This window comes from Bidens hawaiensis, unplaced genomic scaffold (genome assembly GCF_021521415.1).
Source record: "Bidens hawaiensis isolate Kalapana, Puna unplaced genomic scaffold, B.hawaiensis_p1.1 tig00070160_1, whole genome shotgun sequence".
NCBI classification, from domain to species: domain Eukaryota; kingdom Viridiplantae; phylum Streptophyta; class Magnoliopsida; order Asterales; family Asteraceae; genus Bidens; species Bidens hawaiensis.
The window spans coordinates 20,205-38,242 of NW_027502335.1; the positions used below are offsets into that span (position 1 = coordinate 20,205).

The following is an 18,038-nucleotide window of genomic DNA, read 5'->3' on the forward strand; positions in this document are numbered from 1 at the left end:
CATAAATCAATATATTATAAATTATAACATTCAAACAACATTAACTTGTCTTGATACATTTTAATTCTAGGTCCAAAAGTAAAAACGTCCTACGTGTCCACAAGCTCCAAAACAGCTACTGCAAACCTGAACATGTGTTAAAATAAACGTCAAACACTTGCGTGTTGGTGAGAAATCAAGTTTAATAGATAATCATAGATAATCACAGTAAATCTGCGCGCAACACGTGTATGTCTAGAGTTTAACAAGGGTGTAATCAGATTGTGATCAAGCCTAAGATAGTTCATAGATCATAGTTCAATCCATGCTCCCAATTGAGCATAAAAAAGAGAAAACATCTGTGCAAGTGTAAACAAAGAAAACCGTAAACGATAGGTCTCCCGTGTTCAACTAATGGTACCAACGGAACTGCGGAATAGGCCGAACAAAGCGGTTAATGATACACACATACAAATAAACAGCCAAGTAAACGTCCTCAACACATGGGATACTGCGCGACTAAAGTTCATAAACAAGTTTAAGACTCAAGTTTTGTATGAACACATGAACATCCCAAAGCATTTAAAATAAAAAGGGATTAGATACGAGATAACTCACATGATAAACGGTGCGGTGATAGATAAAGCAAGAACCAACTTTAAACAAGCACAAGTTAACCTATAAATAAGATTATTGTTTTAATGATTTGTTTTAAGTCTTGATTATAAGTTAGCATAATTAATAAGTAAATTATAATATATATTACCGGAAAAGCAGGAAGAACAAGGAGGAAGACGGAGGCAGAGAGGAAGACGGCAGAGAGAGCAAGGAGCAAGAGAACAGGAGAGATTAAGTGTTTTGTGTGTGTAGTGTTAGGAAAAATAATACTATTATTTATAGAGAAACCCTAGGAGACACAATCCCTAGAAAAAGGGGAAAAGATCTCAAAAAGTAAAAGATTCCAAAAGCAAAAGATATGGAAAGATATGGCAGCTGCAGGGGGCAAGATAAAAGCTGACAGGGAACAGTAACAGGCATGGGCGGATCAGATAAAGGTACTGGTCAAGCATGGCAAAAGCAGATCTCAAAAGATAATGTCAGTCACTTTTTCTACCAACCAATGGGGGTTGGTACGCATGCTGCGCCGAAAGTAACTATTCAGACATTAGATAGGTTAGGTCAACAGCACAGAAGATAAGACAACACAAAAGCAAACGGCTAGATTTAAACAGAAGATACAAGGGTTAAGCGCGGGAAGGCTGAGTGCGCGAGCGCGAAGGCTGGCACAACAATCCTTAGCGCACTGCGGGAAGAATCACAAATCCTTAGCGTGCTGCGTGAAGAACAAGAATTCTAAGCGCATCGCGGGAAGAACATACATTCTTAGCGCATTGCGGGAAGAACATGCATTCTTAGCGCGCTGCGAGAAGAGTTCTCTTCACGCATCGCAGGAACAAGATGTCTTCACGCAGGCTTCCATGTAAGGAGTCTGGCGCGTGGAGCTGCAGACATCCTTAGGCGGGAAGAACCAAAGGACAAGCAAAGAGAAGAGGGAAACAAAGCGTAAGGGTGGGACGGCGACAAGAGGGAAAAGAAGGCGGAAAGAGAGAAGGAAGAGGGACGGGACGGCGGAAAGAAAGAGAGAGAGAGGCGGGAAGGAAAATATATATTATTATTAAAAGTAAAATATAAGTATAAATATTAAATAATAAAAGAGAGATCGGGTCAGAGAAACGGGTACCTGGGTCGGGTCGGATCGGGGCAGATGTCACAGTCTCCCCTACTTTAAGAAATTTCGTCCCGAAATTTATCTCGAAGTAGGTTGCGCAGAGAACAGGTGCGGGTACTTGATCTTCATTTGATCTTCCCTTTCCCATGTAAACTCGGCTCCGCGCTTGGACTCCCAGCGAACTTTCACGATAGGGATACGACTGCGCTTGGTTTGCTTAACCTCGCGATCCATAATCTCAACAGGCTTCTCAATGAAATGCATGGATTCATCAACTTGAACTTCATCAAGTGGAATGTGAAGGTTCTCGTCAGCTAAACACTTCTTGAGATTGGATACATGGAACGTTGGATGCACATTACTGAGCGCGAGCGGCAGGTCAAGTCTGTAGGCAACTTTTCCCACACGCGCGAGAATCTTGAATGGACCAACATAACGAGGAGCAAGCTTACCCTTCTTCCCAAAGCGGACAACACCTTTCCAAGGCGACACTTTGAGGAGGACAAGATCACCAACTTGAAATTCGAGAGGCTTTCGCCTACGATCTGCGTAACTCTTCTGTCGGCTTCTGGCAGTCAGCAAATGATCACGGATCTTGGCGATTTTATCGGTTGTCTCTTGAACAAGTTCGGGTCCTGTGATTTGAGTTTCACCCACTTCGCTCCAACAAATTGGGGAGCGGCATTTACGACCGTAAAGTGCTTCAAATGGGGCCATACCGATACTGGAATGATAGCTGTTGTTATAAGAAAACTCGATCAAAGGCAGGTGTGAATCCCAATTACCTCCAAAATCAAGAACACAAGATCGGAGCATATCCTCAAGAGTTTGAATAGTTCGCTCAGACTGACCGTCAGTCTGAGGATGATATGCCGTACTCATGTCCAAGCGAGTTCCTAGCGCAGATTGGAGAGATTTCCAAAAGCGAGATATAAAACGGCCATCGCGATCGGATATGATGCTCAAAGGAGTACCATGGCGGCAGACGATTTCCTTGACATAAAGCTGCGCGAGATGCTCAACACGGTAGTTTTCACGAATGGGCAGAAAGTGAGCAGATTTAGTCAATCGATCCACTACTACCCAAATGCTATCATGTTTGCTTGCTGTCAAAGGTAACTTGGTAATAAAGTCCATCGCTATACCTTCCCATTTCCACGTAGGAATTTCTGGTTGTTCGAGCAAACCAGATGGGCGTTGGTGTTCAGCTTTTACTTTAGAACAAGTCAGACATCTAGCTACGAACACAGCAATATCCTTTTTCATACCGGGCCACCAATAAGTTATGCGCAAATCCTTGTACATCTTATCAGCGCCAGGGTGAATAGAATATCGAGATTTGTGCGCTTCACTCAGGATATCAGCGCGAAGATCCTCATCACAAGGGATCCAGATGCGATTGAGATAACAGAGAATTCCACTCAGATTAGAGACAAAGAGTGCTTCCGCGCCACACGCTAACTCGGCGCGAAGGTTACCATTACTGATGGATGCGCGCTGCGCGTCACGAATACGCGATTCAAGGTTGCTTTGAATCGGCGCAAAGTGAAGATGCGTGCGCGGCAAAATACAGTTAAGCTGGCAGGGTTTTCGGCTGAGCGCATCGGCTACCACATTAGCCTTACCAGGATGATACCGGATCTCACAATCGTAATCGCTGATGAGTTCGTTCCATCGGCGTTGCCTCATGTTAAGTTCCTTTTGATCAAAGATATGCTGAAGGCTTTTATGGTCAGTGTAGAGGATACACTTAGTACCATAAAGGTAGTGTCTCCAGATCTTCAAGGCAAAAACAACTGCACCAAGCTCGAGGTCGTGAGTTGTATAATTCTTTTCATGAACCTTAAGTTGCCTTGATGCGTAAGCGATAACCTTGCCTCGTTGCATAAGAACACAACCGAGACCTTGGTTGGATGCATCGCAATACACGACAAAATCATCATTACCCTCAGGTAGCGCAAGAACAGGAGCTTCACACAACAAACGCTTGAGCGTCAGAAAGGCTTCTTCTTGCTTCGAGCCCCAAATATACGGTTTACCTTTGTGCGTTAGAGCTGTTAAAGGCAAAGCGATCTTTGAGAAGTTCGAAATGAAACGCCGGTAATAACCAGCTAAGCCCAGAAAGGAACGGATCTCAGAAGGAGAGGATGGCGTAACCCAGTTCTTGATTGCTTCAATCTTGGATGGGTCGACATGAATACCCATCTTGTTTACAACATGACCAAGAAACTGTACTTCATCAGACCAAAATTCACACTTGGAAAGCTTAGCATAGAGTTGCTCGGCTCTAAGCTTTTGCAATACCAATCGGAGATGTTGCTCATGCTCGGCCTTGGTCTTAGAATACACCAGAACATCATCGATAAACACGATCACGAATTTATCCAAGAAAGGCCTACACACCCGATTCATAAGATCCATGAAAACGGCGGGTGCGTTGGTTAGACCGAAGGACATGACCAAGAATTCAAAATGGCCATAACGAGTTCGAAAAGCAGTCTTTGGAACATCTTCATCGCGGATACGCAACTGATGATAACCAGAACGGAGATCGATCTTCGAGAAACAGGAGGCACCTTGGAGTTGATCAAAGAGGTCGTCAATACGCGGTAAGGGATACCGGTTTTTAATGGTGAGTTTGTTCAACTCGCGGTAATCAATGCACATGCGAAACGATCCATCTTTCTTTTTAACGAACAACACCGGAGCACCCCAGGGCGAAAAGCTAGGGCGAATGAATCCTTTAGCAGTCAACTCTTGAAGTTGGCTGGCCAATTCTTGCATCTCAGCGGGTGCAAGACGGTAAGGAGATTTAGCCACGGGGGAAGCACCAGGGACAAGATCAACACGAAACTCGACTTCACGAGCGGGAGGGATACCAGGAAGATCATCAGGAAAAACTTCAGGAAAATCACGCACAACAGGGATATCGCGAAGCTTCTTTCCTTCATCGGGTTTAACCACATGGGCTAGAAATGCAATATACTTCTTCCGCATGAGTCTTTGGGCTTCGGCGCAAGACATAAGTTTAAGACCACTGGAGGGTTTTTCGCCGTAAATATGAAGATCACCATTTTCTCGAGGTATGCGAATCAATTTCTTGGCGCAAATAACTTCGGCGCGATTCTTCGAGAGCCAGTCCATACCAATGATAACATCAAAGCTTCCAAGAGGCATAGGGATGAGGTCGATCAGAAAATCGTTTTCGTTAAGGTTAAGCGTGCAATCTTTAATTACCGAGTTTATTAAAACAGTTTCGCCATTAGCCAATTCAACTGAAAAATCTTCTTTTAAGTTATCGCGCGGTCGCGCAAGCTTCCGCTCAAAGGCGCGAGAGATAAAACTTCTATCGGCGCCAGTATCAAAAAGCATAGATGCATAAAATCCGTTAAGCAAAAATGTACCATTAACTACGTCGTTATTCGCTTGCGCTTGGTGCGCGGTTATATTAAAAGCTCGGCCACGCGTCACTTGGTTCGAAATTTGGTTCACCGGATTCGCTTGAGTAATCTGAACTTGTAGCCTTGGGCACGCGTTCCGGAAATGACTTGGATCACCGCAGTTAAAGCACGATCTGGGTCGTGGGTTTTGGTAAGTTGGCTGTGGGTTCTGCGGGTAGGCTGGTGGTGTTGGCGCAATCGGATTGGAGGGAGAGGTTCTACAGTACTCAACGGAGTGACCTACGCGGCCACATCGATTACATTGTCGACACGGGACTTGAGGTGGGTGATGAAGTCTACAGGTTGGGCAAAAGGGTTGGTTTCCTGTGTAAGGCTTCTTAGTTGGCGGGGCAGGAAGTGCTGGATTGGTTAAGGCATAGTTGTGGACTACAGGAGGTGCTGGGTAGGTTGACAGTGGGTTAGGCGCGTAAACTGGAGGTTGGTAAGCGGGTTGCTGGACAATGGGCGGGTTGGTAAGCGCATAGGCTTGTCTGCGCCTACGTTTCTGGTTATGGTTTGAGGGTTCTGGTTTGGTTTCTGTTGGTTCAGGGACAGTCTTGGTGGGTTTGGTCTTCTCAGTTCCCCGCAGGAACAGGGTTCCTGCTCTGACATGGTTGTCGCTGAGCACAGCGGCCAATTCGATGGCGTCAGAGAGGGTAACTGGGTTTCTGGCCCATACAGAATCTTGAATTTCCATGGGGAGACCCCCAAGAAATTTCTCGATTGCTCGGCGGGAAGGGGTAACAAGGTGAGGGACCAGTAAGCTTAGCTCGTGGAAGCGCGTCGCGTACTCGCGCGCTTCACCGCTGTATTGCTTCAAGTTCCAGAATTCTTCCTCCAGGCGCTTAACTTCGTTGGGAGGGCAGAATTCTAGCGTAAGAATTTCCTTGAATTCCTCGCGTAAGCATGACATGGGAGGAATTCAAGGAAATTCTTACGCGAGAATTCTGCCCTCCCAACGAAGTTAAGCGCCTGGAGGAAGAATTCTGGAACTTGAAGCAATACAGCGGTGAAGCGCGCGAGTACGCGACGCGCTTCCACGAGCTAAGCTTACTGGTCCCTCACCTTGTTACCCCTTCCCGCCGAGCAATCGAGAAATTTCTTGGGGGTCTCCCCATGGAAATTCAAGATTCTGTATGGGCCAGAAACCCAGTTACCCTCTCTGACGCCATCGAATTGGCCGCTGTGCTCAGCGACAACCATGTCAGAGCAGGAACCCTGTTCCTGCGGGGAACTGAGAAGACCAAACCCACCAAGACTGTCCCTGAACCAACAGAAACCAAACCAGAACCCTCAAACCATAACCAGAAACGTAGGCGCAGACAAGCCTATGCGCTTACCAACCCGCCCATTGTCCAGCAACCCGCTTACCAACCTCCAGTTTACGCGCCTAACCCACTGTCAACCTACCCAGCACCTCCTGTAGTCCACAACTATGCCTTAACCAATCCAGCACTTCCTGCCCCGCCAACTAAGAAGCCTTACACAGGAAACCAACCCTTTTGCCCAACCTGTAGACTTCATCACCCACCTCAAGTCCCGTGTCGACAATGTAACCGATGTGGCCGCGTAGGTCACTCCGTTGAGTACTGTAGAACCCCTCCCTCCAATCCGATTGCGCCAACACCACCAGCCTACCCGCAGAACCCACAGCCAACTTACCAAAACCCACGACCCAGATCGTGCTTTAACTGCGGTGATCCAAGTCATTTCCGGAACGCGTGCCCAAGGCTACAAGTTCAGATTACTCAAGCGAATCCGGTGAACCAAATTTCGAACCAAGTGACGCGTGGCCGAGCTTTTAACATAACCGCGCACCAAGCGCAAGCGAATAACGACGTAGTTAATGGTACATTTTTGCTTAACGGATTTTATGCATCTATGCTTTTTGATACTGGCGCCGTTGTCAAAACATATATAATTTAAATCTTTAAATTATCATAACTATTTATGTAATTATATATAAATTATGAGAATTTTTGTAAAAAAAATTAAAATCTGAAGATTTTTATAAAAATATTTCTATAATTTTTTACACTTAGCTAATTATTTATACAAATCATTTTAAGTGTTATAGTTAACCGATAGTTACCCGTTTATATCAAACGATTCCCAAAAAATCCAATAATTTTTCTGAGTGATCAAAATATCATCACATAATCACTGTAAAAATTCCAGAACCTATATCTTTGGCCAAAATATCTTTTTATGCATTTTTCGGCTGTTAAAATCCAATTAAACGCAAATGCACAAACTATGTTTAGACATCTCCAAATGATTTAAAACTTTGCCTGTTATTTTACAATAACATTTCGGAGTTCTAAGCCAAATTTCATAATTTTTCAAGAAGTTTAACTATTTTTCATAATAAAACGCCAATAAAAGGTAATAAATTTGCCAAATATTCTCCGTTTATTGAAAATTACCGAATTTTAACAGGGACTCACTTATATGATCCCTAATGTTCCTGAAAAGTTTCATAGTCTAAAAAACATGTCATAATCTACGCACAAACAACCCCTAAACGAATAAACCGGCAATACATTGTCGGTTTTTTGATCGGTTAAGCTCTCTGTTCGAGTTTTAGGGTCCTTGGTTAGCTATACCAAGTATATGAAGATCAAATAAAACAAAACCAACCATAAATCATCCATCATCAGGCCTTATTACTTAGGGTTTTAAACCGAACTTTTAAACCGTAAAAACGTTATATCAACGTTCTAATCCATGTTTTTGGTCAAAAATCCATATGTTTCTGGTTTGTATTCAGGTTTAAGATCAAAACATGATTTTAGATGATTTTTAAAGGTTTTGGATGGTTAAACATGATTATCACTATTCAAGACATGTTTATCTAAGTTTACGTATGATTAAAATTGCATAAACTTGTCAAAAATTTAGGTTTTACCTTGAAGTTTTTGCATGGTTTTGATGATCAAGAGGTCTGGCCAGAAGTGTGTGTAAACATAGGTGTGATATGACTTGAGAACTTTCAAGAATCAACAAGATATACTAGGGGGTGGGACCCCCTAGCTTGCGGCCGCCACCAAGATAGGGCCCATTGGGCCTCTCTTGTGACCAATTTTCTTCTTTTTGCATGCTCGAAGTTCAATCTCGGTTCCAAGTTTAGTTTGGGTTCGATTTTCGCAATAAAACTAGTTCGGGTGCGTGAAACAGCGCGAAAACGAGTGTTTTCAACCAATTTTTGTAAAATAAGAAAAACGTATTGACTTGTTGCAAAAATCCAAAATATTTTCATGGATTGCTTAAAACATCTTGTATAAGTGTTCCATAAGTCTTTTTCGGCTTAACTAATGATGCAATGCTTGTTTTGGTATTAACGATCGCGTTTAAGTTCATAGCGTATAATTAAACGAAACCTTTTTCGTTTAAATGGTTTTATAGGTATTGGGGTCTTAATATCAACATGTTAGCTACTATAATATATATATCACTTATATATGACCCCTCAGTATATATACGGGTCATAATCAGCATTGTTCGGTTGCTCGTTTAATCGTTACGAATTAACCGATTTATCGTTTACTCGTTACATAGTGAATAAGGTATAGTTGGTTTTGTCACAAATGACACACAAAAGCACTTCCTCTAATTTTCATAAGAGAGTCAACAATGTTCCCAAACCATCTTGTATAACCAGATTTAGTATACGCACACAACATCTTACATGAAAAAACATTCCCTCAAAATGTGATTTCCCTTTTCCTTTAAAATTATTCCTCAAAATTGAGGTCACCCTATCATAACTGTATGCATTGTCTAGATTGTACCAATTTTATTTTGAATATCTCATTTAACAAGGCGCTCTAAGATAGCATCTGAAACGACCTCACCACTATGGGTTGGCGCAAGCTCATTGGAACCATTTATGTGTTTTTGCATTTTTGAATTGGAGTCAACATAGTAAGTTATCAAACACATGTACTCTATTGTTTGATTTGATGTCTAACAATCACTAGTTAGAGATAATATCAACACTTTTGGAAAACTTTTTCATCCTCTCTCCTTATTCAACCACTCTTATGCAATCTTTTGTAGTAGTTGACGTACTTACTTATTTATGTATATCATAAGATCATTAATCAATGATACTCTACGAATGAAAATGGTAGCTCATGGGCTCCAATCATTTTTGCAACAATTTTCCGACATTTCATATGTTCAAAACACCCACCCATGTTATATTCATATGCACATTTTTTAAAGTTAATCAAGCCTTTTTTGTTTTTTTTTTGTTTTTTTTTTTTTTTACCTTTTTACCTTTTCAAATATGTATATTTTGATTTTTTTAGGACAAAACCTGTGCCTGCCATATGAGTTCAAGGACGCTAATCATCATTCTCTCCATAATTCCTGGATGAAACCTTAATAGGCTTTAAGAGCATTTTCAATGGGTTCTTCATATCCATCTTCATTTCTAAAATTTTAAAAAATTATTTAAATAACCACGTCAACCCATTCCATATCTCCAAACTTCATTTTAAATTTTAGTCAAATTGAGAAACTTCCAAATTTAGAACATTGGTACAACACTCTATTTCCAACTACCCTTCTATAAAATTATATTAGAAATCAATTTATATTGAAAATGATAATAAGATAAAATAGTTAGTAGTTAAAGTTATAGATGGAAGAAATAGAAAAAATAAAAAAAAAAGAATATAGAGATGAGAATGAAGAATGAGTTGGGAGAGGCTTTTGGAAAATGATGTATAATTAAAAAAATTATGATTTTTAGTTAAGTTTTAAAGATGGAGATGAAAACCCATTGAGAATGCTTTAAGAACATTCCCGGCAACTTCTCTATCTCTATAATAACACTAAGAAACAATACATTTTCTTTTTAATATATAATTAAATATTTTTTTTACATTTTTATCATTATCTATTCTCTATTATCCACTTACAACCACTTTTAAATATATTAAAAATCAATTAGAGAATGAACAACGTTTCTTCAAATTATTCATCTCTTTAAAATTTTCTTTCTCCTTCACTCATAACTACTTAAATCCTCTAAAAAATTTGAAGAACTCTCTCATATAATTATAGAGGAGTTGTCGAGAATGCTCTAAATAATCTAACAAAACTCAAACACGAGGGCCTGAGTTCATTAAAAAAAAACTTAGTTATCAAGTAACCTAGTCATTGTGATTTAGGTTTAACTAGAACTTTCCACACATGCGTACTGCGACATGAAAAACAAAAATTAACATCATCAAAACTTCAAAAGTTTATATAAAATAAAGACAGAATTACAAATTTTGTCCTTTAAAAAAAGCCAAAAACCGGTTCGTGTCCTTTTCTAAGTTTCCTTGCAGGCGGTGTACTTTAAACTTTTTTTTTCTGCACGTTATGTCCTTTACGCTAACTGGGTTAGAAAAACTCAGTTAAATGCCCTCACGTGAGACGCATGTGAGGGCATTTTTGTCTTTTCACCACCTGCAACTTCTTCTTCCTCTTTCTTCTTCATTTCATTTTTGTTCTTCATTTCACCACCTGCAATTTGTAATTCTGTCAAAAACAAAAACAAAAACCATTTGTCTCTCTCACCCTTTCCAATCCATCCCCCATAATTCCAAACCCCCCAAAATCAACAGCACCACCGTACCCGATACATCTCACCGCCGACCCGCCACCAACAGGACTGCCGCGCCTATTGCATCCCACCATCACGGACGGCCACCATAGGCATCTCAATCATCATCGTCTTCTGCTAGCAATCCACCATAGCTGACCACTTCATCTTCTTTTCCAAATGTAATACCAAGAGTTTGATTAGGAGTTTTAAGAGATAAATCGAGGATCATAGACTGATAGTGATCGCATAGATCTACCTTAGCTAAAAGTCGAAGTTTCCGGCGACCTCCAACACCATCGCCTGAAACCGAAGCCGCCGCCGCCGCCATCAAACCAACCCATTCCTCCTCGGCTAGATCTACAATGATCGAAACCCTAGATCTATGCTAGAACAAACCAAAATCCACCACAAAACCCTATTTTGAATCAATAAGGGATTTGGGTTTGCAAACAGTGAACAGTGAAATGATTTAGGGTTTGGGTTTGGATCTTTAGTGGCCTCCCAAATCTCTATTCAATTTCAACCTTCTGCTGCCGGTGGAAATTAGTGGTCGCAACAGCAGGTGATGGGTGGTGATGGCGGTGGTGGCATGTGGTGGCTGGTTGGTGATGGTGGTAGTTCTGAATCTTATGAATGTTAGAGAGAGAGAGAGAGAGTGAGTGAAGAAGATGAATGTTATAAGAGTGTGTTGGTAGGATGAAAGAACAAAAATGAAATGAAGAAGAAAGAGGAAGAAGAAGTTGCAGGTGGTGAAAAGACAAAAATGCCCTCACATGCGTCTCACGTGAGGGCATTTAACTGAGTTTTTCTAACCCAGTTAGCGTAAAGGACATAACGTGCAGAAAAAAAAAGTTTAAAGTACACCGCCTGCAAGGAAACTTAGAAAAGGACACGAACCGGTTTTTGGCTTTTTTTAAAGGACAAAATTTGTAATTCTGTCTAAAATAAAATCAAACTTAACGTTGGGGTTACCGTTGGATTGTATATAAAAGGCACAAACATAAAAAAAAGTGACCGTTGCATTGTTACCATTGGGGTTGTGTACCGTTAGGTTTTTTTTTTTTAAAAAATTATTAATTAAATTTATACTATAAAAATAAACCAAACTCATTTTTTAACACATTACTCCCACTTCTATACCAATTATATCTTTTACACAAATATTTCTACCAAAATGTTTCCGAACAACAACCAAAATATTCTCGGTTTCGGTCAATATGCCCGTCAAGGCAACCAAAATCCACAACCGAACCAATCTACCGCCCTGACACCAACCGTACCCGTCCCGCATATGATTGACCCGCAAATGGCCGCGTACATTGCATTTTTGCAAAACTCTATGCCAAATGCGGTGCCCGGTTTCCAAAACCCAACGACAAACATTTTTGCCGGTTCGGGTTCCCAACCTGTCCCGGAGACCCAACTCGAGGTCGAGTTCGTGCCGGAGACACAACCCGTCCCGGAGACTGTAGGCGGTTCGAGCCAACGCGGACGTCCGAGAAAACACGCAAAGAAGCCAGCCGGCGAACCTCGGGTTAAAAAGACGGTGATAGCGTGGAATATCGACGAGTGCGTACTATGTGCTCGTGCTTGGTGCGCGATATCGGAAGATGCCAAATGCGGTAGGTTTTTAAAATACATATATATTTTTTTAAATTTCTCATAATAAACATTAAACTTGTAATGTTTATATTTTTTTTAGCGAACTATCAAAAAATGGAGGTATTTTGGCACAAAATTAAAGAGTCGTTCCACGAGCTTGGCGGGGACTCACGTCGAGAAAAAGATTCGTCACTGTCGAAATGGACAGACATAAACACCAAATACTTGGCTTTCCATACGGTTTTCTCTCGGATGAATCGAAATGGGAGTAGCGGTGTCTCGGACGCGGAAGTCATGGAAAACGCGTTGACAGAGTATCAACATAAGGTCCGGGGGGGGGGGGGGGGACTTCAACTACTTTGGCATTTGGAAAGATCTATTGAGGTTTCACCCAAAATGGGGCATGGTGTTGAATGCCGAAGCCGAAGGTGGTCGGCGTAAAAAAAAGTCTAAAACATCGTCTTCGGTTGATCCAGACACACCCCGTTCCGACGCTCGAAACTTCAACTTAAGCGATAATGATGCCGTGAATACTACCGAGATGCCTCGGCCTGGGGGGGGGGTAGAAGAACCAAGGGCAAAGGAAATGGGAAAGGGGTCGCTTCGTCGTCATCAACGGGTTCGAATCCCGAATTGGAAAGTCAATTCAAAGAAATGAACTCTCGACTCCAAGCTTTAGACGACCTTGAAACCCAACGACTTCAAGTAAATTTGGACGCCGTCGACCTACTTAGAGGGAATGAAATGGACAAAGACATCGAGGTTTTATCAAGTGAGCTAACCGAAGATGACCCGATAGTCTGATCTCTAAAACCCACTCGACGAGCGAAAATTTTAGAAAAATATAACTTTTAGTTTTATTAGTATTATTTATGTATTTTTTTTAATTTAGTTTTTATTTGGAAGTTTAACGTATTTTTAATTTTATGTTAATTTATTTAAATGATTTAGTATTTAAAAAAACAAATAAAATTAATAATGATGCCGTGAATACTACCGAGATGCCTCGGCCCGGGGGGGGGGGGGGGGTAGAAGAACCAAGGGCAAAGGAAATGGGAAAGGGGTCGCTTCGTCGTCAGCAACGGGTTCGAATCCCGAATTGGAAAGTCAATTCAAAGAAATGAACTCTCGACTCCAAGCTTTAGACGACCTTGGAACCCAACGACTTCAAGTAAATTTGGACGCCGTCGACCTACTTAGAGGGAATGAAATGGACAAAGACATCGAGGTTTTATCAAGTGAGCTAACCGAAGATGACCCGATAGTCCGATCTCTAAAACCCACTCGACGAGCGAAAATTTTAGAAAAATATAACTTTTAGTTTTATTAGTATTATTTATGTATTTTTTTTAATTTAGTTTTTATTTGGAAGTTTAATGTATTTTTAATTTTATGTTAATTTATTTAAATGATTTAGTATTTAAAAAAAACAAATAAAATTAATAATGATTGGGCGACATGTGGCGTATAATGCATGGGGGTGGAGAGTTATGACTGCAACCTGTTTTTATAAAAAACCATAACTCTGACTGGGGGACACGTGACGCATAATGTCTGGAGGTGGAGAGGTATGATGACTACACATGGTCTAATTAAACTTCCCTAAAAATAGAAGTGGCCAAAATAATATAACTAAAACTTAAAGGACTGAAACCAGCTATCACACTTCACGTTAAGTCCAAGCAAAGTAGCCCTTTCAAGCAGAACCCTGTCCGTTGTGGTTGACGACAGACACCCACCGGAAAACATGGACGACGGCAGACTTCTGTCGGAGCTCCGAAAGGCGCGTGGGCTGGCGGTGAACCTGGCGCGTGAAGTCGACATGAAGAATCAAAGAATTTGGGAAATGGAGCGTCATCACGAAGAGATATCTTCCCGCCTTAATTCCATGATCGCTGAGAAAGATCACATGAACCATGCGTTCTCTGAAGGTACTTGAGCTATCTGTTTGTGAAATTGATTGATTGGATTGCAATCGGATGCTTTAATTGTGAGTTTTAGGTGTTTTTAGATGTGGGTTTGATGAATTGGATATCAATGTAGACTGGTGATTCGTTAATTTGACGATATGTTGCTTATTATGAACCCGTTTTGCCCTAATTTTGACGTGGAATTGGAATTCACGGGTAATTAGAGAAATGCAGTATCTTTTGCCCCAAATTCGGGTGAGACCCGCGAGACCTGGTTCGGACCCAGACCCGTTTAGGTATTTTCAGGACATGAGAACTGACCCTGCTGTAAATAACCGAGTCTGATTGGTTCGGATGTCGCGGGTCTCACTCTGTTGAGGAGCAAATGGTTAGACCTGTGAGACCCGACCCGACCCGAACCGGCCCAGTTTAATGGTACTCTTAGGACCCGGAACTGACCCTATTGTAAATAACTGGGTCTAATCCGGTTCGGGTCTCGCAGTACTTACCGGGTTTATGGCCACTGCTAAATGTGAGATCATAGGGTGTTTCATGTTGATTAATTCAACATAAAACAAGATTCAAGAAACTAATGAAACTTCAATGAGTTGATACCTGTGTTAACTTATATGTAAGGGCTTGTTATTGAGTTATTGGTTAATTATTACAACTTGATAACTAAACTAACGTATACCTAGAACAGTCATGCATAAATGTAATGAATGAGCGATATCCGTTTACGCTACTAGGAAAGGGTCCGTAAAATTTAGTGTGGATAAGTGTCTTGTGGAACCTTTCTTATTACTCTTGGACATTTTACCCATTATACATCCAACACGATTACTAAAATCAGAAAAGTCTAGTCACAAAATATTTCGTATTTAATGAGATGTTGCATAGGTTCTCATGTCACAAGATCTCATACTTCAAATACATAGAGATTCTGAAATTTTTGTCTAGGTATAACTCATAAAGACAATCCATTAAACGATCGTAACCAATTATGCGAGAATCCCGAGTCAATTCACCAAGTAGTTTTTGGAATTAATATTGAAAAAGACTCTTAGATCATTAGGCTAGTATTTATATCTTTCTTGTTGAGAAATTTCTTAAAGTTAGGCCCTCGCTTTGAAAATGTCCTTTGCGTATATCACATAGACACTTTGGGTTTGCCTTAAAAGTGTGGGTACTTGTCCCATTTAGGAGCTTTTGTAAGAACTCGAACTATCTCCCGCACCTTTGCCCATGAAAGAATCTTTTTGTTCTGTTGGAGTTATTACATGTAACGTGAGCAGTGCCTGCTTTTACAAAAGGACTATATTGTCTCATCAAAATATTGCCATGGATCAGTAAATCGAATATTGTATCAACTTGTAAATGATGGCTTATTGGTTACTAATTACAACTTAATAATTAAACTAAAATATAGTAAGTCACAAGTTCCGTATCATTAAAATAAATTTCAACATTTCATGCTTCAATATTAATATGATCCTTTCAGGCCATATTACGGAATCCTAATCAAGATATATAACTAGGGTTGTAAACGAACCAAACAAGCAAACCGTTTGTTTACGGTTGTTCGTTTAATAAATGAACAAACATGAACAAGGAATTACGCTTGATTAATTAAACGAAGAACATGGTTAGAGGCTGCAGTTGTTCAATTATGTTCATTTATGTACGTTCTTTTATGTTCATTAATGTTCGTTTGTTTACGTTCGTTAATGTTAGTTCATGTTCGTTTGTTTATGTTTGATCATTAAAGGTTTTTTTATATTTTGTATTTAATTTTTAGTTTTAGTTTATTATGTCAAGTATTTTCAGATAATTATGTCAAGTACATAGCTTTATATTTCTTTTGGGTTTATGAATAATGTTTGAGTTTAAGAATGTTGATTTTTAGTTTTCATATTGATATATGTTTGCGTGTGTTCGTTTATGTTTGTTTATGAACTTAACAAACAAACATGAACAAAATCATTTTGTTAATAAATGAACACGAACAAGAAGTTCTGTTCGGTTATGTGTTTGTGAATCGTACATTTGCCCGATAAATTCTTAAGGAGCGAGTCTAAACAAGGTCTCGTTTGGTTCCGTTCGTATAAAGCCCTACATATAACCATATTTTTGTGCACGATATGGCTTCAAAATGACGAAAACTAAGCTAAAACATTTCATTTATTTCTCTACAGAAATGCGAAAGATGCAGGTGATTGGACTACAAAACGCCAAATTAAAAAGTGAATTAGAGTGCCAAATAAGTAACATGCATTTACTCGTTCAAGAAAGTGAAAAGTTGAAGGATGAAGTGGCATGTCAAAGGAAAGAACTTGAACAAAGAGCTAACGAGCTCCAGAAACGAGAGACACAACTTAATAATGAACGCACGAGCTTTTACTTAGAAAAAGAGAAGGTACGTACACTATATCTTTTTTGAAAGCTACAATTAATAAAGTTCCAATTGTATTAAATGTCACGCAGATAGCACAAAATCCGTTTGATAGCAATTATAGCATGATGGTCCATATTAATGGATTAAGAGATAGATTAAATGAAAAAGAGGAAGAATTGCATGATATGGATAATTTAAATCAAACTCTAATACTTAGAGAGCACATGAGCAACAACGAGCTACAAGCTGCGCGCAAGGAACTAATAAATGTAAGCTTTTTTTATCTTAACATCCTCTAAAATAGCAACATTTAATATGTTTTTTTTAATGAAGGTTTTACCACATATATTGGATTCAAGTAATAGCATAATTGGGCTGAAAAGAATGGGTGAGGTGGCACAAAAACCATTTCAAGATGTATGCATGCAGAAATTTTCGGCACAAGATTGGGAATTAAGATCGGTGGAGTTAAGTTCATTGTGGCAAGAGAAAGTTAATAACCCAAATTGGCATCCTTTCAAACAAGTTGTTAAAGATGACAAAGTGCAGGTTGACTGTTTGACCAAAAGAGGATACAATTTTTACCAGCTTAACTTAATTTTTTTAGCTTGATTAACTAATATATGTTATGAATACATTTTTGGACTAACATACTCTCAAAATATAGGAAGTGATAGATGAAGACGACAGCGATTTGAGGATATTAAAAAGTCAATGGGGCGCGGAAGCATGCAAAGCTGTTGTCAACGCATTGTTGGAATTAAACGAGTATAACCCGAGTGGCAGATATGTAGTACCGGAGCTTTGGAGTTTTAAGGAGGGTAGAAAAGCTAATCTTAAAGAGGTTATCGAGTGTTTAGTTCAGCAACTGAAGGCTAGCAGGTCGGCTAAACGTAGAAGGGATGGTCAACGGTCATAACATAAATCAAGTTATGTTTATTGCATACAAGTTAAAAGAGTTAGGAGGTACTTGAAACTAACTAGTGCTGTAAGTTCAGCTGTATGCTGATTTAAACTAATATCAACTAGTTGTTTTTTGGCAGATGATGTTAGTTTTTGTTTTTCTTTTCTTTATTTTTTTAAATGTCTACGTCACTCACCCTCCAAATCCAAACTTATGTCCATCATGGGACTAGAACCCTCAACCATCTGGGGGTGAACATCTTTACTATACACATTGATACTGGTACGTCACAAGCCCTTTAATAGATGATTTCACTACAAGACCATTTTTCATGAGCATTGTTAATACCGATTAGGTATTGATTTATGTACTTGTACGTGTGGATAAAATACATACATATTAGGGTTCTAGCGAGAATAATATCTATAAAATTTTATTTGTTCATCAATACATACATATTAGGAAGTAGAAATCAAT

General features: G+C 39.9%; 1 protein-coding gene across 1 annotated transcript; it reads left to right on the top strand.

The window, feature by feature from the left end:
• Window positions 1-13,999: 13,999 nt before the first annotated feature.
• LOC143605563 (factor of DNA methylation 2-like) lies at window positions 14,000-17,687 on the top strand. The gene is made up of 5 exons (XM_077081635.1): window positions 14,000-14,283; window positions 16,458-16,678; window positions 16,747-16,926; window positions 16,991-17,206; window positions 17,325-17,687. The coding sequence occupies exons 1-5, from the start codon at window positions 14,100-14,102 to the stop codon at window positions 17,574-17,576; spliced, it is 1,053 nt and encodes a 350-aa protein (XP_076937750.1). The 5' UTR covers window positions 14,000-14,099; the 3' UTR covers window positions 17,577-17,687.
• Window positions 17,688-18,038: the final 351 nt, after the last annotated feature.

Coding starts and splice junctions, on each gene's coding strand:
- LOC143605563 (XM_077081635.1), top strand. CDS start 14,100: ATGGACGACGGCAGACTTCTGTCGGAGCTCCGAAAGGCGCGTGGGCTG. Junction 14,284..16,457: donor GAACCATGCGTTCTCTGAAG/GTACTTGAGCTA, acceptor ATTTCTCTACAG/AAATGCGAAAGATGCAGGTG. Junction 16,679..16,746: donor TTTACTTAGAAAAAGAGAAG/GTACGTACACTA, acceptor AATGTCACGCAG/ATAGCACAAAATCCGTTTGA.